We start from the raw sequence: 22,766 nt of genomic DNA on the forward strand, positions 1-22,766 counted from the left end.
TAAAGTCGCAGCGTGTGACACATTTAAAGAGACAGGTCGGTTCTCCGAGAGTAGAATTTGAAGGTATGTGATTAAAATGTAATCCTGGCCTGTACCCCGGGCAAACTTATTCATGTGCGAGATATTGCACCCAACCGCACGACAAAGTATAGCCTATGTGAGTTAACCTCTTTGAACTAACAGCTAGTAGACTGTATGTTCTCAACTTCTCACCAAGATGGTCAAAACACGTACAACAATAGCGACCTCTAGCGGCTCGGAGCGGCTGCGTCCGACTACCAGAGGTGGAGTGGGACAGAGTCAGCCCAGACAGATGGCTGTTCACAAATTGAAACACAGACTGAAATCGATACATGAGAGGCAGCAACCAAAGTTCCTGACAAACACTGGAAATGTATTTCTTATACAGATTCAGCCTGGATCAGATTCAGCCTGGATTGGATATACTATAACGCAGAAATTGGACATTTGTGCCGCTTGCGCAGAGATATGCTCAATCCCATGGTTTTCTCCTGGATCTCTCTCTCCCCCCCCCCCTCTCTCTCTCTATGGATATAATTATTTTGGGGGAAATACAGTAGCCTATGCTATGGAGTTGGCAATTTTTAATTTGACTTCTTATGTAAGAAAGAAATGCATACCAACAAAATATCCCCCTTCTGTTGTTTTTACAAATCACAGCATATCGATTGCATTGAAATTGCTTTGAAACTGGACTTAGATTATGAGTTTATTATCATTTTTGTACATGGTCCTGGTGTGTGTGTGTGTGTGTGTGTGTGTGTGTGTGTGTGTGTGTGTGTGTGTGTGTGTGTGTGTGTGTGTGTGTGTGTGTGTGTGTGTGTGTGTGTGTGTGTGTGTGTGTGTGTGTATGACCATCCGCATTTCAATCAGGAGAGACTAGTGAATTAATAAAATAATATTTATTACAATAAAGTGAATGATGCATTAAAGAAAGTATGATGAGAATAAGGTATTGTTATTAGTCTTTGGCGGTTAGACACCACAGGGAGATCTTGAGAGAGCTGCATCAGCCCAGAGATGCATCCAGATATACCCCCCTGTGGAGTCTAGATACTGGTGGTGGTGGTGGTGGTGATGATCCCTCTCCTTCTGCGACTCATCATGATGAGACTCTTCAGACTGAAGAATCGGATAGGTCTGTGATGACCGGGAGGAGAGGGGGAGGTGGAGGGTGCGAGACTGACAGCATCGGTGTTGAGAGGCTGAATGAGACAACATTTAAGGAGACCGCCGCCAAGAGATTGGCTTACAATGGGAGTGAGAAATAATGTGATAGGCTTACACTGGAGGTGTGTGGGGTGAGAGGTGATGTGAGCAGTGATGTGACGCTATCCTATTGGTTAAAAGACTAGGCGGCAAACAGCCCATTATTCAATTGAAGCCCGGAAATTGACAGTTTATTTGGAGCGTGTGAGTGGATTGAAGGGTGGAGAAATAAGAAGTGAAGTGAGGAAGTGTAAAGTGCAGATTATAGTCTTCCTGACTGAACTTACGTTAGAACTTAATATAGAAGCGCCCAGGGCTGTGTTTCCAGCCCCTTCTGGTATGACTTCTACACCCACGAGTCACGACTGCGTGGCGAGTGGCGACACAGACTTCAAGTTGCGGACGACACACTCGGACACACCGGTCATGGGCCTCTCTCGTCTCGGCCCAGTTGCACAAAGCACCTTAGGTTAAGATTTCCCTTAGAGTCAGAGTTAAGGTGTCCATAAAATAGAATCGGCTGCACAAAACACCCTTAAATATTGTGCTTATGTTTTCCTTAAAATATTTAACATTATGGAGAACATCTAAGGGTGTTTTGTGCAGCCAATTCTATTTTATGGACACCTTAACTCTGACTTTAAGGGGAACCTTAACCTAAGGAGACAGAGAAACACAGAAACAGACAGACAGACAGAGCCCTAGCTCCCATTTATTTACTGATGATAGATCATAACATTATGACATCATCAGTGATGTCATGATGAATTGGGATGTCAACAGTGATGTCATAAATCCTTCCCTGCTGAGGTTGTAAAAGGGGTGACCTTAGCTAGTGGTCTCAGTGTTATGTCTTATGCCAGCTGTCTCCTATCTGAAGAGCACTTTCTGTGTTCTATCTGTCTGGATGTGTTCATTGATCCAGTCACCATACCATGTGGAGACAACTTCTGCAAAAACTGCATCACTCTATACTGGCATATGAATGCCCCATGCCAGTGTCCCATGTGTCAAGAGGTATTTGACAGAAGACCTAAGCTGCCAGTCAATACTTTCATATCTGAGATGGCTGCTCAGTTCAGAAAGTCAGTGAGTAGAACGAAGACAGAAGCTGAAATCCAGCAGATGGTCCAAGAGGGACAACTGAAGATGCAGGAGATCAAACAGTCCGTAGAGCTCAGCAAGGAAGATGCAGACAGAGAGATCGCAGAGAAACAGGCTGAAGGCTTAATCGAAGAGCTGGAACAGATGCTTCAAGATGAACAGTGAGAGACAGAGGGGGGTTTGGAGAGAAGAAAGAGAAACTACTGTGTGCAAGAGAGGACAAAAAACAATACTTATCTGGGAAATGTGTTACTTAATCTTGAATATGATGATGATGATGAGTCACTATAAACTCAATGCCACAAACACACTGATGAGCTCCTATAGGAATATTATGGGAGCATTGAAGTGTTTAATTTTATTTTAAATTTAGGGTTGTATTCTGTTTCCATGTCTAATTGACAATGTGAATAAATAACAATTTTACTCAAATCATGGCTCAGAGAACTTATGTAATGGCATTGTGTAGGTGGTACTTGCAGCAACCCATGTTAAGGGCTTCCCCAGGGGTGGATACGATTTGCTAATAAAAATACATTTTGGCCACTCAAAATGATCAAATGACATGTATATTGTTTTCTGTACATACTGTACATACTAGTGGTCTGGAATACTCGTCCCTGTGTGACTGGTCATTTAGTCAGGCCTCACTCACAGAGTTGGCATGCAGCCTCTCCTCTCTCTCCCCAGAGGGGTTTCATATAGTCCTCTTCAGTGGCTGAATACAACTCAGCTCACCTGTGTGCTGCTGCACTCTGGAGCACCTGTGTGCTGCTCCAGCGTTCACTGGCTGACTTAAACTGTGCTCAACCTGTGTGCTGCTCCACTCTGGAGCTCTCCATGGTGCTGAACGTGTGTACTTAATTGAACACGGAGGTGGCAATTTGATTCATTAGCAAGGGCCCGTTCTCTGCCCAGTACGTTGATGGAGAGGCTGCTCTCTCCATGGGCCCCTCCACCCCAGGGGCCCCAGTGCCACCACACTGTCTGTATTCATGCCCCTGTGTGAGTCACAGTCTTTGGCTATGTTTTTGTTCAGTTGCACGTCTGAACAAGTCGGAGTGGATCGTGTTTACAACAATTACTAATTGGATGAAATGTCAAATGCACTTTTCTGTGAACTGATTGAGAGATAATCTATCTAGACACAGCTGCTCGTCGTCCTTTTCTGTGTGGATCTCGGAGCAGAGAAATGTTAAGTAGATTATCATCTTTAGTAGAAAAAAGTAACCACAAGAACTCATCCTTTGGTTAGCCTACTGTTCAACAGTGAGTACTGCAGGCCTAAACTCTTCTCCTGACTGCTCAGGTCTGCAGATGTGAGAGAGCTAAAGTGGATGTGGTGAAACGGCTGTGTGCCTGGAGGATCAGAGGATGAACGATGATCAGGTAGACTCCAATAATGTCACTTTAATATGAATCATGATCCAGTAAGGAGCATTTACACATCTAAATCCTAGTTTCATGTTTCACCAGTCACAGTGATGAGTAAACACATTAAGAAACAATGGGCCACAATGGAAATAAGTCTTTTAATTAATACTTTCTTGTGTTATCCTCTGGGTTCAAATTTACATGAAGTACTTTTTACCGTACATTTTATTTTGTAGATCCCAAATAAATTCAACTCCAATCAATGGAACAACTAAGACAAACCTGAGACCTTTACTCATGTGACCGGGCCCAGTAGGAATAAGAAATTATCTTGTAACACCTAGCTCAAACCCAATATTTGGGCCTTACCACAATATTCAATTTTTCAAAAGGTTGTACAGAGCAGGAGATGTGCATTCAGGACACAAAATGTGGATTTAAATTTGCTGTAAAGAAAGAGAATGATGGCTGTAAAGAAACAAAAAGGAAAGCCGATTAGTCCACAATAATCTCTTCATTACAACATATTATTCTAAATAAAATATATTACTAGACTGTGTAGTTTAGGAAAGCTGCAACTAGGGGCCCAGACTGAGACCAAGGCGACTACTGCAGGGGCATGCTAACCCCTGTAACACCACTTCACATGTGCACACATCAATACACACTATTCTACGGTAAAGCCAAAGATCACACAAAGTAAAGATGGTTCACTACAAACTGTAAAGCTCAGCACCCCAAAAGCTTACCACAACGCATGCTGTGAACACAACCTAGGACCCAGTCTACTCCCTGCAGCGCCATCATCCCTTGGTTCAAAAGAGAGAAAGAAAGACATGAAATTGTTGGTTCCTGGGCAAGCACAATAGTTATTTTAACAATAAAAAGAACAGTCTTCCACAGCTCAAGAATCAGTCACTAAAACCAGGCTTGATTTAACAGACTTTGTAAAAAGCTCAATTAAATGAATCGCTACGCAAAACAGCAGCCTGCCACTGGATCCTGCATGAAGCATTATGTTATGCTTGGTGCCAAAGGAAAGGAAGACTGGCCTTATCACTGCCTGGGCATCTGCTGAAGGTCCACAGCACAGGACCAGTCTGAATCCTCACCATGTATGAACACCTCATAACCACTGGGCTACAGCACAGGCCTCAGGAATGACTAGGGGACAATCCACCCTACAGTCTGCATCAGCTGTATTGCAGAGGAAGGAGACCAAACATCAGGCTCTAACAAGGTGAAGGACGGCACACCTGTCCTTCTTGAGGGGAATGATGACCAATTAACTCAAATGACCCGCCTCCTAAAGGCAGTGCTCTTTACATAGGGTAGCAGACGTCACACTCACTTACCAGCAACTTCCTTCCCAGTTCTGATTACTTCCTCTTGTAATTTTTCCTTGAGGTTGGAACCTTGGAACTTGGAGGCTAAAAAACATGACTGTGTTCCCACAGTCGTAGAACACAATACATGCATTTGTCTTTAGAGACATGAATGCTGATATATTAAACTGAGGATTGTAACCTACCTTAAAGGAGGACTTACCCCCTAGATATGTATCAGAACAGTGATTTGAAAATACCTATGGAAAAAACCAAGAAATGACATAATGCTCTTGTCTATACTAGACTCTTTGGCTGTCCTCAGCTGAGGAATCTTTTTCGGAAATCGACGCCATTACAGTTTGCCTACCGCCTCGAAAATAATTTATTTGAGAGGGGCAATATCTTTATAAATATCAACAACTAGCCAACGCTGGTGGTCTGTATGGAAACAGCGTTGCTTAAAATGGTCGAAAGTTATATCAATTTGGTAATTCAGTGGCGAACTAGAAATTTAATTATTTTTTTCCATGTGTGTGTATGTGGGCGTCTGTAACTATCGCTAAGAGCAAAATGAGGCGAGGCTCGTTACCGCAGCACACCGCACAATAGGACAAACCCCTCGCTCTGGGGTAACACAATGCGAGATTTCTCCACGTCATTCCCTCGTACAACTAGCGATAAACCGCGTAATGAAATCCGTTTTTAATTTGCGTTTTGGGGCTTTTCGTGATTCTTGTTAAAAGTTACTGCAGCGCAGGGCAGTGTCAGACCTCCATGTGAAGAGCTCCGCCCGCGCGTCCCCGCTGCCTGGAGCACAGCAGCTCGTGCTCGTGCTCTAAAAGGCAGGGTGCCTACGAGCTGCTGCCTGGCCGGCAGAAAGTGCTCCAGACTCAGTGTGATAATCCTGTAACAGCATTTGAGCTTATTCAGGTAAGATATTAATAATGTAATGACACATTCAGCGATAAACTGTCTACAATGAAGACATATGTCAAATATGACAACGTGGTGTTCAGTATTTTAAGAGCACAGGAGCTACTTGCTTGATCAAACCCATTCCGCGCAGCAAAACACACACGAGTCAACGTGGAGGAGGAGCACACACACACAGAGAGAGTGCCGCTGTGCTCCCCCCCCCCCCCCAGTCCCCAGAAATTGTCTTGGTGTGGTTGGTGCTCATGTAACATTGATCAGAACAAATCAGAATCAGAATCAGAATCAGAAAGACTTTAATGATCCCCAGGGGGAAATTGGGAAATACGAGACATGAACAAATAAGATATAAAAAATCTAGCTCAGAGGTGTCATTATAGTCGTGTCCATTGAATGAGGAAACAAAACACAATTATTAACATTACCTGCAGTAAGAGGCCGAGCAACACTGGAAAGACAGGTGTATCAGCATCACATTCCTGAAGTCAAACTGAAAGTAACTCAGAGCGACAGCACTGCTGCAGTTACAAGAGTTTCTCTCTTTCTTTCAAAAGAAAACTAAACCTAAGTTCATCAGGTCTTTCTCAGCAATACAGCAGAATCAGGTGAGTACAGCAGATCATATATTTACTGTTTCAAACAGAGCAGCAGTGACACATCATTGAGCTGTATGTATCCAGATGGGATGTTTCCCTCTTTTCATTTTGCACTGATACAATATACGTGTCAAATTATGTTTTCCGTGAAGTGCAATTTAACTACATAACTCAAAATGGCTTTTGATCATAGGTATTCCAATAATCTATTCTATCTATCACATGACATGTATTCAAAAATTATGTGTGTTAAAGTATTATTTCCCATTTTCACTTTAGGTCTTAGATATGTCTGCTACCAGCAGTGTCCTATCTGAAGAGCAGTTTTGGTGTCCCATCTGTCTGGATGTGTTCACTGATCCAGTCTCCACACCATGTGGACACAACTTCTGCAAGAAGTGCATCACTCAGCACTGGGATATTAATGTCCCATGCCAGTGTCCCATGTGTAAAAAGCTTTTCTACACGAGACCTGACCTGCAGGTCAACACTTTCATATCTGAGATGGCTGCTCAGTTCAGAAAGTCAGCTCAGATGAAAGCCAGCAGCTGCCCACAGCAACCATGTGCCAAACCAGGAGAAGTTCCCTGTGACATCTGCACTGGGACCAAAGTGAAGGCCCTGAAGTCCTGCCTGGTGTGTCAGGCCTCCTACTGTGAGACTCACCTGGAGCCTCATCTGAGAATCACAAGCATGATCAAACACAAGCTGATCGATCCTGTGGAGAACCTGGAAGACAGGATGTGTAAGAAACACAACAGATCACTTGAGGTGTTCTGCAAGACAGACCAGATGTGTGTGTGTCTGCTCTGCCTTGTTTTAGACCACAAGTCACATCACTTTGTCCCTCTGAGAGAAGAGTATGAAGGAAAGAAGGTTGAGCTTGAGAAGGCAGAGGCTGAAATTCAGCAGAAGATCCGGAAGAGACGACTGAAGATTCAGGAGATGAAACATTCAGTCGAGCTCAGCAAGGAAGATGCAGACAGAGAGATAGCAGACAGTGTGCGGGTCTTCACTGCTCTGATGCAGTCTGTGGAGAGAGGCCTGTCTGAGCTCATTGACACAATCACAGGGAAGCAGAAAACAACAGAGAAACAGGCTGAAGGCTTCATCAAAGAGTTAGAACATGAAATCTCTGAGCTGATGAAGAGAACCGCTGAGTTGGAGAAGCTCTCAGGCGCTGAAGACCACTTCCACCTCCTCCAGAGCTTCACATCCCTGTCCCTGAATACTCCTCCACACACCACGGACTGGACAGAGGTCAGTGTCCATCGCTCATCATATGTGGGGACTGTGAGGAGAGCTGTGGCCCAGCTGGAGGAGACTGTCAGGAAAGAGATGGAGAAGCTGCTTGAGGCTGAGCTGAAGAGGGTCCAGCAGTACGCAGTGGATGTGACTCTGGATCCTCATACAGCAAATCCCCAACTCATCCTGTCTGGTGATGGGAAACAAGTACATCATGGTGATGTAGAGAATAATCTCCCAGACAACCCAGAGAGATTCTCTGCTTGTCCCAGTGTCTTAGGAAAGCAGAGCTTCTCTTCAGGAAGGTTTTACTACGAGGTTCAGGTTAAAGGGAAGACTGCCTGGGATTTAGGAGTGACCAGAGGCTCGATCAACAGGAAGGGAGGCATCACACTGAGCCCAGGGTGGCTTCTGGGCTATAGTGTTGAGGAATGGAAATGAGTACAAAGCTGCTGCTCACTCTGCTGTCCTCCTCTCTCTGAAGATGAAGCCTCAGAAGGTGGGGGTGTTTGTGGATTATGAGGAGGGTCTGGTCTCCTTTTATGACGTAGATGCTGCAGCTCTTATCTACTCCTTTACTGGCTGCACCTTCACTGATAAACTCTACCCATTCTTCAGTCCCTGTAAGAATGATGGTGGTAAAAACTCCGCTCCTCTGATCATCTCTTCTGTCAGTCAGTAGTCACACAGATGAGGCTAATCATTTGTTTTTCTAGGATTCATTGTCATTTAAGATAACAAATGTTTTCCAATCTTGAAATATGATGATGATGATGATGATGATGATGAGTCACTATAAACTCAATGCCACAAACACACTGATGAGCTCCTATAGGAATGTTATGGAAGCTTTGAAGTGTTTAATTTTATTTTAACTTTAGGGTTGTATTCTGTTTCCATGTGTAATTGACAATGTGAATAAATAACAATTCAACTCAAATCATGGCTGGATTCTCTGAACCCTCATTGATGATCCATTTTGAACTTACATACTAATGACATTGGTATCTTGCTATATTTTCTCCCCATGCACAACATATATATATATATATAATGTATATTTGCTAATAAAAATAAATTTTGGTCACTCAAAATACATTTCAAATGACATGTATATTGTTTTCTGTACATACTGTACATACTAGCAGAATACTCGTCCCTGTGTGACTGGTCATTTAGTCAGGCTTCGCCCACAGAGTTGGCATGCAGCCTCTCCTCTCTCTTCCCAGAGTGTTTTCATATAGTCCTCTTCAGTGGCTGAATACAACTCAGCTCACCTGTGTGCTGCTGCACTCTGGAGCACCTGTGTGCTGCTCCAGCGTTCACTGGCTGACAACTGTGCTCAACCTGTGTGCTGCTCCCCTCTGGAGCTCTCCATGGTGCTGAACGTGTGTACTTAATTGAACACGGAGGTGGCAATTTGATTCATTAGCAAGGGCCCGTTCTCTGCCCAGTACGTTGATGGAGAGGCTGCTCTCTCCATGGGCCCCTCCACCCCAGGGGCCCCAGTGCCACCACACTGTCTGTATTCATGCCCCTGTGTGAGTCACAGTCTTTGGCTATGTTTTTGTTCAGTTGCACGTCTGAACAAGTCGGAGTGGATCGTGTTTACAACAATTAGTCATTGGATGAAATGTCAAATGCACTTTTCTGTGAACTGATTGAGAGATAATCTATCTAGACACAGCTGCTCGTCGTCCTTTTCTGTGTGGATCTCGGAGCAGAGAAATGTTAAGTAGATTATCATCTTTAGTAGAAAAAAGTAACCACAAAAGCTCATCCTTTGGTTAGCCTACTGTTCAACAGTGAGTACTGCAGGCCTAAACTCTTCTCCTGACTGCTCAGGTCTGCAGATGTGAGAGAGCTAAAGTGGATGTGGTGAAATGGCTGTGTGCCTGGAGGATCAGAGGATGAACGATGATCAGGTAGACTCCAATAATGTCACTTTAATATGAATCATGATCCAGTAAGGAGCATTTACACATCTAAATCTTAGTTTCATATGTTTCACCAGTCAGTGTGATGAGTAAAAACATTAAGAAATAATGGGCCACAATGGAAATAAGTCTTTTAATTAATACTTTCTTGTGTTATCCTCTGGGTTCAAATTTACATGAAGTACTTTTTACCGTGCATTTTATTTTGTAGATCCCAAATAAATTCAAATCCAATCAATGGAACAACTAAGACCAACCTGAGACCTTTACTCATGTGACCGGGCCCAGTAGGAATAAGAAATTACCTTGTAACACCTAGCTCAAACCGAATATTTGGGCCTTACCACAATATTCAATTTTTCAAAAGGTTGTACAGAGCAGGAGACGTGCATTCAGGACACAAAATGTGGATTTAAATTTGCTGTAAAGAAAGAGAATGATGGCTGTAAAGAAACAAAAAGGAAAGCCGATTAGTCCACAATAATCTCTTCATTACAACATATTATTCTAAATAAAATATATTACTAGACTGTGTAGTTTAGGAAAGCTGCAACTAGGGGCCCAGACTGAGACCAAGGCGACTACTGCAGGGGCATGCTAACCCCTGTAACACCACTTCACATGTGCACACACCAATACACACTATTCTACGGTAAAGCCAAAGATCACACAAAGTAAAGATGGTTCACTACAAACTGTAAAGCTCAGCACCCCAAAAGCTTACCACAACGCATGCCGTGAACACAACCTAGAACCCAGTCTACTCCCTGCAGCGCCATCATCCCTTGGTTCAAAAGAGAGAAAGACAGACATGAAATTGTTGGTTCCTGGGCAAGCACAATAGTTATTTTAACAATAAAAAGAACAGTCTTCCACAGCTCAAGAATCAGTCACTAAAACCAGGCTTGATTTAACAGACTTTGTAAAAAGCTCAATTAAATGAATCGCTTCCTGCAAAACAGCAGATTCTCTGAACCCACATTGATTATCCATTTTGAACTTACATATTAATGACATTGGTATATTGCTATATTTTCTCCCCATGCACAACATAATATATTATATAATGTATATCTGCTAATAAAAATACATTTTGGCCAGTCAAAATACATTTCAAATGACATGTATATTGTTTTCTGTACTGTACGTACGAGTGGAATACTCGTCCCTGTGTGACTGAAAGGAAGACTGGCCTTATCACTGCCTGGGCATCTGTTGAAGGTCCACAGCACAGGACCAGTGTGAATCCTCACCATGTATGAACACCTCATAACCACTGGGCTACAGGACAGGCCTCAGGAATGACTAGGGGACAATCCACCCTACAGTCTGCATCAGCTGTATTGCAGAGGAAGGAGACCAAACATCAGGCTCTAACAAGGTGAAGGACGGCACACCTGTCCTTCTTGAGGGGAATGATGACCAATTAACTCAAATGACCCGCCTCCTAAAGGCAGTGCCCTTTACATAGGGTAGCAGACGTCACACTCACTTACCAGCAACTTCCTTCCCAGTTCTGACTACTTCCTCTTGTAATTTTTCCTTGAGGTTGGAACCTTGGAACTTGGAGGCTAAAAAGCACGCCTGTGTTCCCACAGTCGTAGAACACAATACATGCATCTGTCTTTAGAGACATGAATGCTGATATATTAAACTGAGGATTGTAACCTACCTTAAGCAGTGGGTTACAATCCTATTCAGGATAGAGTTTTTTACAGAACTGAGATGGATTTGCTTTCTTCTTCTTCTTCTTCTTCTTCTTCTTCTTCTTCTTCTTCTTCTTCTTCTTCTTCTTCTTCTTCTTCTTCTTCTTCTTCTTCTTCTTCTTCTTCTTCTTCTTTTCTGGGGGGGGGGGTATAAATCCATATGAGCAGCTGCAGATGAAGAGTGACGACAACAACAAACCCGACTGATACAGTGATGACATTTGGGAATATGTGTTTTCCTTTCCACCATCCAGGGAGGTCAGAGAATGAGATGATCAAAATTAATTTAATTGCCAAGGTATGTTTTCACATACAGTCTATGGTTTTCACATACTAGGAAATTGTCTTGGTGTGGTTGGTGCTCAGGTAACATTGAACAGAATAAACATACAGAACAAATATACAAGACATAAACAAATAAGATATAAATAATTTAGGTCAGAGGTGTCAATATAGTCGTGTCCACTGACTGAGGAAACAAAACACAATTATTAATATTACCGTAAGAGGCAGAGCAACACTGGAAAGACAGGTGTATCAGCATCACATTCCTGAAGTCAAACTGAATGTAACTCAGAGCGACAGCACTGCTGAGTTTCTCTCTTTCTTTCAAAAGAAAACTAAACCTAAGTTCATCAGGTCTTTCTCAGCAATACAGCAGAATCAGGTGAGTACAGCAGATCATATAATTACTGTTTCAAACAGAGCAGCAGTGACACATCATTGAGCTGTATGTATCCAGATGGGATGTTTCCCTCTTTTCATTTTGCACTGATACAATATACGTGTCAAATTATGTTTTCCGTGAAGTGCAATTTAACTACATAACTCAAAATGGCTTTTGATCATAGGTATTCCAATAATCTATTCTATCTATCACATGACATGTATTCAAAAATTATGTGTGTTAAAGTATTATTTCCCATTTTCACTTTAGGTCTTAGATATGTCTGCTGCCAGCAGTGTCCTATCTGAAGAGCAGTTTTGGTGTCCCATCTGTCTGGATGTGTTCACTGATCCAGTCTCCACACCATGTGGACACAACTTCTGCAAGAAGTGCATCACACAACACTGGGATATTAATGTCCCATGCCAGTGTCCCATGTGTAAAAAGCTTTTCTACACGAGACCTGACCTGCAGGTCAACACTTTCATATCTGAGATGGCTGCTCAGTTCAGAAAGTCAGCTCAGATGAAAGCCAGCAGCTGCCCACAGCAACCATGTGCCAAACCAGGAGAAGTTCCCTGTGACATCTGCACAGGGACCAAAGTGAAGGCCCTGAAGTCCTGCCTGGTGTGTCAGGCCTCCTACTGTGAGACTCACCTGGAGCCTCATCTGAGAATCACAAGCATGATCAAACACAAGCTGATCGATCCTGTGGAGAACCTGGAAGACAGGATGTGTAAGAAACACAACAGATCACTTGAGGTGTTCTGCAAGACAGACCAGATGTGTGTGTGTCTGCTCTGCACTGTTTTAGACCACAAGTCACATCACTTTGTCCCTCTGAAGGAAGGGTATGAAGGAAAGAAGACTGAGCTGGGGAAGACAGAGGCTGAAATTCAGCAGAAGATCCGGAAGAGACGACTGAAGATTCAGGAGATCAAACACTCAGTTGAGCTCAGCAAGGAAGATGCAGACAGAGAGATCGCAGACAGTGTGCGAGTCTTCACTGCTCTGATGCAGTCTGTGGAGAGAGGCCTGTCTGAGCTCATTGAGACAATCGAAGGGAAGCAGAAAACAACAGAGAAACAGGCTGAAGGCTTCATCAAAGAGTTAGAACATGAAATCTCTGAGCTGATGAAGAGAACCGCTGAGGTGGAGAAGCTCTCACGCACTGAAGACCACCTCCACCTCCTCCAAAGCTTCACATCCATCTCCTTGAATACTCCTCCACACACCACAGACTGGACAGAGATCAGTGTCCATCGCTCATCACATGTGGGGACTGTGAGGAGAGCTGTGGCCCAGCTGGAGGAGACTGCCAGGAAAGAGATGGCGAAGCTGCTTGAGGCTGAGCTGAAGAGGGTCCAGCAGTATGCAGTGGATGTGACTCTGGATCCTGAAACAGCACATGCCTGTCTCATCCTGTCTGGTGATGGGAAACAAGTACATCATGGTGATGTAAAGAAGAATCTCCCAGACAACCCAGAGAGATTCTCTGCTTGTGACAGTGTCTTAGGAAAGCAGAGCTTCTCTTCAGGAAGGTTTTACTACGAGGTTCAGGTTAAAGGGAAGAGTGACTGGGCTTTAGGAGTGACCAGAGGCTCGATCAACAGGAAGGGAAGCATCCCAGCGAGACCACGGGATGGCTTCTGGATTATATGTTTGAGGAATGGAAATGAGTACATAGCTGCTGCTGGCCCTGCTGTCCTTCTCTCTCTGAAGATGGAGCCTCAGAAGGTGGGGGTGTTTGTGGATTATGAGGAGGGTCTGGTCTACTTTTATGATGTAGATGCTGCTGCTCTTATCTACTCCTTTACTGGCTGCACCTTCACTGAGAAACTCTACCCATTCTTCGGTCCCTGTAAGAATGATGGTGGTAAAAACTCCGGCCCTCTGATCATCTCTTCTGTCAGTCAGTAGTCACACAGATAAGGATAATCATTTGTTTTTCTAGGATTCATTGTCATTTAAGATAACACATTTATGTTTTTCCCAGGTATCTCCTATAGCCATTCTAATGTAGATTTGTTTTTAAATAAAATAAAATAATATGTGAAAAACTTCATGCAAGACAAAACAATGCAGTAGCACTGTTGTGTGTGTGTGTGTGTGTGTGTGTGTGTGTGTGTGTGTGTGTGTGTGTGTGTGTGTGTGTGTGTGTGTGTGTGTGTGTGTGTGTGTGTGTGTACTACAAACAAACAAAAACATGGGACAAGTCAAGAGCGAGGCAGTCAAATGACATGGCACAAATCCATCCATCCGTCCATTTTGAAATGCTTTTGTTTGTTAAAGAGGTCAGATTGTTGATCTGCTCTCAGGTTTGCCTACTTGTAAAACAGTCGAGTGTCTTTTGACCCAGTTGAGTGTTTGAGTGGCTGCTTCTCCCCCACACAGCCAGCAGAGGTCAGTCACAGCAAGCACAGCTAACACACTGACATACTGCTGCATGGCCTTATCGTGCGTTCCTTTATCGCAAAATAACTGGGATGTGGAGGCTAAATGACATCACATCCGTTTTGTTAGCGTTCCATTTGCAGAAAACTTGAGCTGGGAAGTTCACTGTTCATTGGTCAGATCCAGTCGCTAGCCAGGCTAGCCATTGTTAGCCATTGTTAGCAATAACAATTGACAACATGGCATTTTGCGGCATTTTGCGCATACAAACACTGCAGCCTCATGTCCACACAGATAGATGTTAGGCAGTGCTGTGTGTACAGCTGATTTAATGAGACACAAACAAAACAGAAGTGCTAAACAACATTACTACGATTACTACTACTGTTGTTGCGCGGCACAGCCATCTTGGATTTTTGAGGTTGGGGCTGCTGAGACTCCTACGAGTTTGGAATGGGAAATACCAGCTCTGATGATGTCACCGCCCAACTCATGACATTTGAAGTCGTAAGATTACCAGTCCCCAGTTATAAAGGAATGCATGATGACACATACTGTTGCTTCAACATCAACAGCGAGAGACAGAGGGGGGTTTGGTGAGAAGAAAGATAAACTACTGTGTGCAAGAGAGGACAAAAAACACTTGTCTGGGAAATGTGTTCCTTAATCTTGAATATGATGATGATGATGATGATGATGATGATGAGTCACTATAAACTCAATGTCACAAACACACTGAGCTCATAGGAATATTATGGGAGCATTTAAGTGTTTAATTTAATTTTTACTTTAGGGTTGTATTCTGTTTCCATGTGTAATTGACAATGTGAATAAATAACAATTGAACTTAAATCATGGCTCGATTCTCTAAACCCACATTGATGATCCATTTTAGAACCTACATAAAAGACATCCCCATGCACAACATAATGTATATATGCTAATAAAATTACATTTTGTTCACTCAAAATACATTTCAAATGACATATATATTGTTTTCTGTACATACTGTACTAGCAGAATACTCTTCCCTGTGTGACTGGTCATTTAGTCAGGCCTCACTCACAGAGTTGGCATGCAGCCTCTCCTCTCTCTCCCCAGAGTGGTTTCATATTGTCCTCTTCAGTGGCTGAATACAACTCAGCTCACCTGTGTGCTGCTGCACTCTGGAGCACCTGTGTGCTGCTCCAGCGTTAATGGCTGACTTAAACTGTGCTCAACCTGTGTGCTGCTCCCCTCTGTAGCTCTCCATGGTGCTGAACGTGTGTACTTAATTGAACACGGAGGTGGCAATTTGATTCATTAGCAAGGGCCCGTTCTCTGCCCAGTACGTTGATGGAGAGGCTGCTCTCTCCATGGGCCCCTCCACCCCAGGGGCCCCAGTGCCACCACACTGTCTGTATTCATGCCCCTGTGTGAGTCACAGTCTTTGGCTATGTTTTTGTTCAGTTGCACGTCTGAACAAGTCGGAGTGGATCGTGTTTACAACCATTAGTCATTGGATGAAATGTCAAATGCACTTTTCTGTGAACTGATTGAGAGATAATCTATCTAGACACAGCTGCTCGTCGTCCTTTTCTGTGTGGATCTCGGAGCAGAGAAATGTTAAGTAGATTATCATCTTTAGTAGAAAAAAGTAACCACAAAAGCTCATCCTTTGGTTAGCCTACTGTTCAACAGTGAGTACTGCAGGCCTAAACTCTTCTCCTGACTGCTCAGGTCTGCAGATGTGAGAGAGCTAAAGTGGATGTGGTGAAATGGCTGTGTGCCTGGAGGATCAGAGGATGAACAATGATCAGGTAGACTCCAATAATGTCACTTTAATATGAATCATGATCCAGTAAGGAGCATTTACACATCTAAATCCTAGTTTCATATGTTTCACCAGTCAGTGTGATGAGTAAAAACATTAAGAAATAATGGGCCACAATGGAAATAAGTCTTTTAATTAATACTTTCTTGTGTTATCCTCTGGGTTCAAATTTACATGAAGTACTTTTTACCGTACATTTTATTTTGTAGACCAAATAAATTCAACTCCAATCAATGGAACAACTAAGACCAACCTGAGACCTTTACTCATGTGACCGGGCCCAGTAGGAATAAGAAATTATCTTGTAACACCTAGCTCAAACCCAATATTTGGGCCTTACCACAATAATCAATTTTTCAAAAGGTTGTACAGAGCAGGAGACGTGCATTCAGGACACAAAATGTGGATTTAAATTTGCTGTAAAGAAAGAGAATGATGGCTGTAAAGAAACAAAAAGGAAAGCCGAATTAGTCCACAATAATCTCTTCATTACAACATATTATTCTAAATAAAATATATTACTAGACTGTGTAGTTTAGGAAAGCTGCCACTAGGGGCCCAGACTGAGACCAAGGCGACTACTGCAGGGGCATGCTAACCCCTGTAACACCACTTCACATGTGCACACACCAATACACACTATTCTACGGTAAAGCCAAAGACCACACTAAGTAAAGATGGTTCACTACAAACTGTAAAGCTCAGCACCCCAAAAGCTTACCACAACGCATGCCGTGAACACAACCTAGAACCCAGTCTACTCCCTGCAGCGCCGCAATCCCTTGGTTCAAAAGAGAGAAAGACAGACATGAAATAGTTGGTTCATGGGCAAGCACAATAGTTATTTTAACAATAAAAAGAACAGTCTTCCACAGCTCAAGAATCAGTCACTAAAACCAGGCTTGATTTAACAGACTTTGTAAAAAGCTCAATTAAATGAATCGCTTCCTGCAAAACAGCAGCCTGCCACTGGATCCTGCATGAAGCATTTTGTTATGCTTGGTGCCAAAGGAAAGGAAGACTGGCCTTATCACTGCCTGGGCATCTGCTGAAGGTCCACAGCACAGGACCAGTCTGAATCCTCACCATGTATGAACACCTCATAACCACTGGGCTACAGCACAGGCCACAGGAATGACTAGGGGACAATCCACGCTACAGTCTGCATCAGCTGTATTGCAGAGGAAGGAGACCAAACATCAGGCTCTAACAAGGTGAAGGACGGCACACCTGTCCTTCTTGAGGGGAATGATGACCCGCCTCCTAAAGGCAGTGCTCTTTACATAGGGTAGCAGACGTCACACTCACTTACCAGCAACTTCCTTCCCAGTTCTGATTACTTCCTCTTGTAATTTTTCCTTGAGGTTGGAACCTTGGAACTTGGAGGCTAAAAAACATGGCTGTGTTCCCACAGTCGTAGAACACAATACATGCATTTGTCTTTAGATACATGAATGCTGATATATTAAACTGAGGATTGTAACCTACCTTAAAGGAGGACTTACCCCCTAGATATGTATCAGAACAGTGATTTGAAAATACCTATGGAAAAAACCAAGAAATTACATAATGCTCTTGTCTATACTAGACTCTTTGGCTGTCCTCAGCTGAGGAATCTTTTTCGGAAATCGACGCCATTACAGTTTGCCTACCGCCTCGAAAATAATTTATTTGAGAGGGGCAATATCTTTATAAATATCAACAACTAGCCAACGCTGGTGGTCTGTATGGAAACAGCGTTGCTTAAAATGGTCGAAAGTTATATCAATTTGGTAATTCAGTGGCGAACTAGAAATTTAATTATTTTTTTCCATGTGTGTGTATGTGGGCGTCTGTAACTATCGCTAAGAGCAAAATGAGGCGAGGCTCGTTACCGCAGCACACCGCACAATAGGACAAACCCCCCGCTCTGGGGTAACACAATGCGAGATTTCTCCACGTCATTCCCTCGTACAACTAGCGATAAACCGCGCAATGAAATCCGTTTTTAATTTGCGTTTTGGGGCTTTTCGTGATTCTTGTTAAAAGTTACTGCAGCGCAGGGCAGTGTCAGACCTCCATGTGAAGCGCTCCGCCCGCGCGTCCCCGCTGCCTGGAGCACAGCAGCTCGTGCTCGTGCTCTAAAAGGCAGGGTGTCTACGAGCTGCTGCCTGGCCGGCAGAAAGGGCTCCAGACTCAGTGTGATAATCCTGTAACAGCATTTGAGCTTATTCAGGTAAGATATTAATAATGTAATGACACATTCAGCGATAAACTGTCTACAATGAAGACATATGTCAAATATGACAACGTGGTGTTCAGTATTTTAAGAGCACAGGAGCTACTTGCTTGATCAAACCCATTCCGCGCAGCAAAACACACACGAGTCAACGTGGAGGAGGAGCACACACACACAGACAGAGAGAGTGCCGCTGTGCTCCCCCCCCCCCCCCCCCCCCAGTCCCCAGAAATTGTCTTGGTGTGGTTGGTGCTCATGTAACATTGATCAGAACAAATCAGAATCAGAATCAGAATCAGAAAGACTTTAATGATCCCCAGGGGGAAATTGGGAAATACGAGACATGAACAAATAAGATATAAAAAATCTAGCTCAGAGGTGTCATTATAGTCGTGTCCATTGAATGAGGAAACAAAACACAATTATTAACATCACCTGCAGTAAGAGGCGGAGCAACACTGGAAAGACAGGTGTATCAGCATCACATTCCTGAAGTCAAACTGAAAGTAACTCAGAGCGACAGCACTGCTGCAGTTACAAGAGTTTCTCTCTTTCTTTCAAAAGAAAACTAAACCTAAGTTCATCAGGTCTTTCTCAGCAATACAGCAGAATCAGGTGAGTACAGCAGATCATATATTTACTGTTTCAAACAGAGCAGCAGTGACACATCATTGAGCTGTATGTATCCAGATGGGATGTTTCCCTCTTTTCATTTTGCACTGATACAATATACGTGTCAAGTTATGTTTTCCCTGAAGTGCAATTTAACTACATAACTCAAAATGGCTTTTGATCATAGGTATTCCAATAATCTATTCTATCTATCACATGACATGTATTCAAAAATTACGTGTGTTAAAGTATTATTTCCCATTTTCACTTTAGGTCTTAGATATGTCTGCTGCCACCAGTGTCCTATCTGAAGAGCAGTTTTGGTGTCCCATCTGTCTGGATGTGTTCACTGATCCAGTCTCCACACCATGTGGACACAACTTCTGCAAGAAGTGCATCACACAGCACTGGGATATTAATGTCCCATGCCAGTGTCCCATGTGTAAAAAGCTTTTCTACACAAGACCTGACCTGCAGGTCAACACTTTCATATCTGAGATGGCTGCTCAGTTCAGAAAGTCAGCTCAGATGAAAGCCAGCAGCTGCCCACAGCAACCATGTGCCAAACCAGGAGAAGTTCCCTGTGACATCTGCACTGGGACCAAAGTGAAGGCCCTGAAGTCCTGCCTGGTGTGTCAGGCCTCCTACTGTGAGACTCACCTGGAGCCTCATCTGAGAATCACAAGCATGATAAAACACACGCTGATCGATCCTGTGGAGAACCTGGAAGACAGGATGTGTAAGAAACACAACAGATCACTTGAGGTGTTCTGCAAGACAGACCAGATGTGTGTGTGTCTGCTCTGCCTTGTTTTAGACCACAAGTCACATCACTTTGTCCCTCTGAAGGAAGGGTATGAAGGAAAGAAGGCTGAGCTTGAGAAGGCAGAGGCTGAAATTCAGCAGAAGATCAGGAAGAGACGACTGAAGATTCAGGAGATCAAACACTCACTGGAGCTCAGTAAGGAAGATGCAGACAGAGAGATCGCAGACAGTGTGCGGGTCTTCACTGCTCTGATGCAGTCTGTGGAGAGAGGCCTGTCTGAGCTCATTGAGACAATCGGAGAGAAGCAGAAAACAACAGAGAAACAGGCTGAAGGCTTCGTCAAAGAGCTGGAACAGGAAATCTCTGAGCTGATGAAGAGAACCTCTGAGGTGGAGAAGCTGTCACGCACTGAAGACCACATCCACCTCCTCCAGAGCTTCCCATCCCTTTCCCTGAATACTCCTCCACACACCACGGACTGGACAGAGGTCAGTGTCCATCGCTCATCATATGTGGGGACTGTGAGGAGAGCTGTGGCCCAGCTGGAGGAGACTGTCAGGAAAGAGATGGAGAAGCTGCTTGAGGCTGAGCTGAAGAGGGTCCAGCAGTACGCAGTGGATGTGACTCTGGATCCTCATACAGCAAATCCCCATCTCATTCTGTCTGGTGATGGGAAACAAGTACATCATGGTGATGTAGAGAAGAATCTCCCAAACACCCCAGAGAGATTCTCTCCCTCACCTAATGTCTTAGGAAAGCAGAGCTTCTCTTCAGGAAGGTTTTACTACGAGGTTCAGGTTAAAGGGAAGATTAGCTGGATTTTAGGAGTGACCAGAGGCTCGATCAACAGGAAGGGAAGCATCACAGCGAGACCACAGGATGGCTTCTGGATTATATGTTTGAGGAATGGAAATGAGTACATAGCTGCTGCTTGCCCTGCTGTCCTCTTCTCTCTGAAGATGAAGCCTCAGAAGGTGGGGGTGTTTGTGGATTATGAGGAGGGTCTGGTCTCCTTTTATGACGTAGATGCTGCAGCTCTTATCTACTCCTTTACTTGCTGCACCTTCACTGATAAACTCTACCCATTCTTCAGTCCCCGTATGAATGATGGTGGCAAAAACTCTGCCCCTCTGATCATCTGTTCTGTCAGTCAGTAGTCACACAGATGAGGCTAATCATTTGTTTTTCTAGGATTCATTGTCATTTAAGATAACACATTTATACATGTTTTAAAATAAAATGACATGGCACAAATCCATCCATTCGTCCATTTTGAAATGCTTTTGTTTGTTAAAGAGGTCAGATTGTTGATCTGCTCTCAGGTTTGCCTACTTATAAAACAGTCGAGTGTCTTTTGACCCAGTTGATTGTTTCAGTGGCTGCTTCTCTCTCACACAGCCAGCAGAGGTCAGTCACAGCAAGCACAGCTAACACACTGATACTGCTGCATGGCCTTAAACACTATACTGTTGCTTCAACATCAACAATGAGAGACAGAGGGGGGTTTGGAGAGAAGAAAGAGAAACTACTGTGTGCAAGAGAGGACAAAAAACACTTGTCTGGGAAATGTGTTCCTTAATCTTAAATATGATGATGATGATGATGATGATGATGAGTCACTATAAACTCAATGTCACAAACACACTGAGCTCATAGGAATATTATGGGAGCATTTAAGTGTTTAATTTAAATTTTACTTTAGGGTTGTATTCTGTTTCCATGTGTAATTGACAATGTGAATAAATAACAATTGAACTTAAATCATGGCTCGATTCTCTGAACCCACATTGATGATCCATTTTAGAACCTACATACAAGACATCCCCATGCACAACATAATGTATATCTGCTAATAAAATTACATTTTGTTCACTCAAAATACATTTCAAATTACATATATATTGTTTTCTGTACATACTGTACTAGCAGAATACTCTTCCCTGTGTGACTGGTCATTTAGTCAGGCCTCACTCACAGAGTTGGCATGCAGCCTCTCCTCTCTCTCCCCAGAGTGGTTTTATATTGTCCTCTTCAGTGGCTGAATACAACTCAGCTCACCTGTGTGCTGCTGCACTCTGGAGCACCTGCGTGCTGCTCCAGCATTAATGGCTGACTTAAACTGTGCTCAACCTGTGTGCTGCTCCCCTCTGGAGCTCTCCATGGTGCTGAACGTGTGTACTTAATTGAACACGGAGGTGGCAATTTGATTCATTAGCAAGGGCCCGTTCTCTGCCCAGTACGTTGATGGAGAGGCTGCTCTCTCCATGGGCCCCTCCACCCCAGGGGCCCCAGTGCCACCACACTGTCTGTATTCATGCCCCTGTGTGAGTCACAGTCTTTGGCTATGTTTTTGTTCAGTTGCACGTCTGAAGAAGTCAGAGTGGATCGTGTTTACAACAATTAGTCATTGGATGAAATGTCAAATGCACTTTTCTGTGAACTGATTGAGAGATAATCTATCTAGACACAGCTGCTCGTCGTCCTTTTCTGTGTGGATCTCGGAGCAGAGAAATGTTAAGTAGATTATCATCTTTAGTAGAAAAAAGTAACCACAAAAAGCTCATCCTTTGGTTAGCCTACTGTTCAACAGTGAGTACTGCAGGCCTAAACTCTTCTCCTGACTGCTCAGGTCTGCAGATGTGAGAGAGCTAAAGTGGATGTGGTGAAACGGCTGTGTGCCTGGAGGATCAGAGGATGAACGATGATCAGGTAGACTCCAATAATGTCACTTTAATATGAATCATGATCCAGTAAGGAGCATTTACACATCTAAATCCTAGTTTCATATGTTTCACCAGTCAGTGTGATGAGTAAAAACATTAAGAAATAATGGGCCACAATGG

The 22,766-nt window shown here is 43.6% G+C and overlaps 2 protein-coding genes and 1 pseudogene across 3 annotated transcripts; all 3 read left to right on the forward strand.

Moving 5' to 3' along the window:
* The first annotated feature begins 6,513 nt into the window (after nucleotides 1-6,513).
* Nucleotides 6,514-8,492, forward strand: LOC310788523 (E3 ubiquitin-protein ligase TRIM21-like; annotated as a pseudogene). The gene is made up of 3 exons: nucleotides 6,514-6,574; nucleotides 6,845-7,441; nucleotides 7,571-8,492. The product of its transcript is annotated as an E3 ubiquitin-protein ligase TRIM21-like (transcript).
* A 3,539-nt stretch (nucleotides 8,493-12,031) lies between these two features.
* LOC310788524 (E3 ubiquitin-protein ligase TRIM39-like) lies at nucleotides 12,032-14,040 on the forward strand (the record flags this gene model as incomplete). Its single annotated transcript, XM_083650062.1, has 2 exons — nucleotides 12,032-12,120; nucleotides 12,391-14,040. The coding sequence occupies exon 2, from the start codon at nucleotides 12,400-12,402 to the stop codon at nucleotides 14,038-14,040; it is 1,641 nt and encodes a 546-aa protein (XP_083506188.1). The 5' UTR covers nucleotides 12,032-12,120; nucleotides 12,391-12,399.
* A 5,073-nt stretch (nucleotides 14,041-19,113) lies between these two features.
* LOC310787997 (E3 ubiquitin-protein ligase TRIM21-like) lies at nucleotides 19,114-21,507 on the forward strand. The gene is made up of 2 exons (XM_083649460.1): nucleotides 19,114-19,160; nucleotides 19,431-21,507. The coding sequence occupies exon 2, from the start codon at nucleotides 19,440-19,442 to the stop codon at nucleotides 21,078-21,080; it is 1,641 nt and encodes a 546-aa protein (XP_083505586.1). The 5' UTR covers nucleotides 19,114-19,160; nucleotides 19,431-19,439; the 3' UTR covers nucleotides 21,081-21,507.
* Nucleotides 21,508-22,766: the final 1,259 nt, after the last annotated feature.

This window comes from Poromitra crassiceps (genome assembly GCF_964638095.1).
Source record: "Poromitra crassiceps genome assembly, chromosome: 13".
Classification (NCBI taxonomy): Eukaryota; Metazoa; Chordata; class Actinopteri; order Beryciformes; family Melamphaidae; genus Poromitra; species Poromitra crassiceps.

What these genes read in the sequence shown, in the direction of transcription:
- LOC310787997 (XM_083649460.1), top strand. Translation starts at nt 19,440, where the DNA reads ATGTCTGCTGCCACCAGTGTCCTATCTGAAGAGCAGTTTTGGTGTCCC.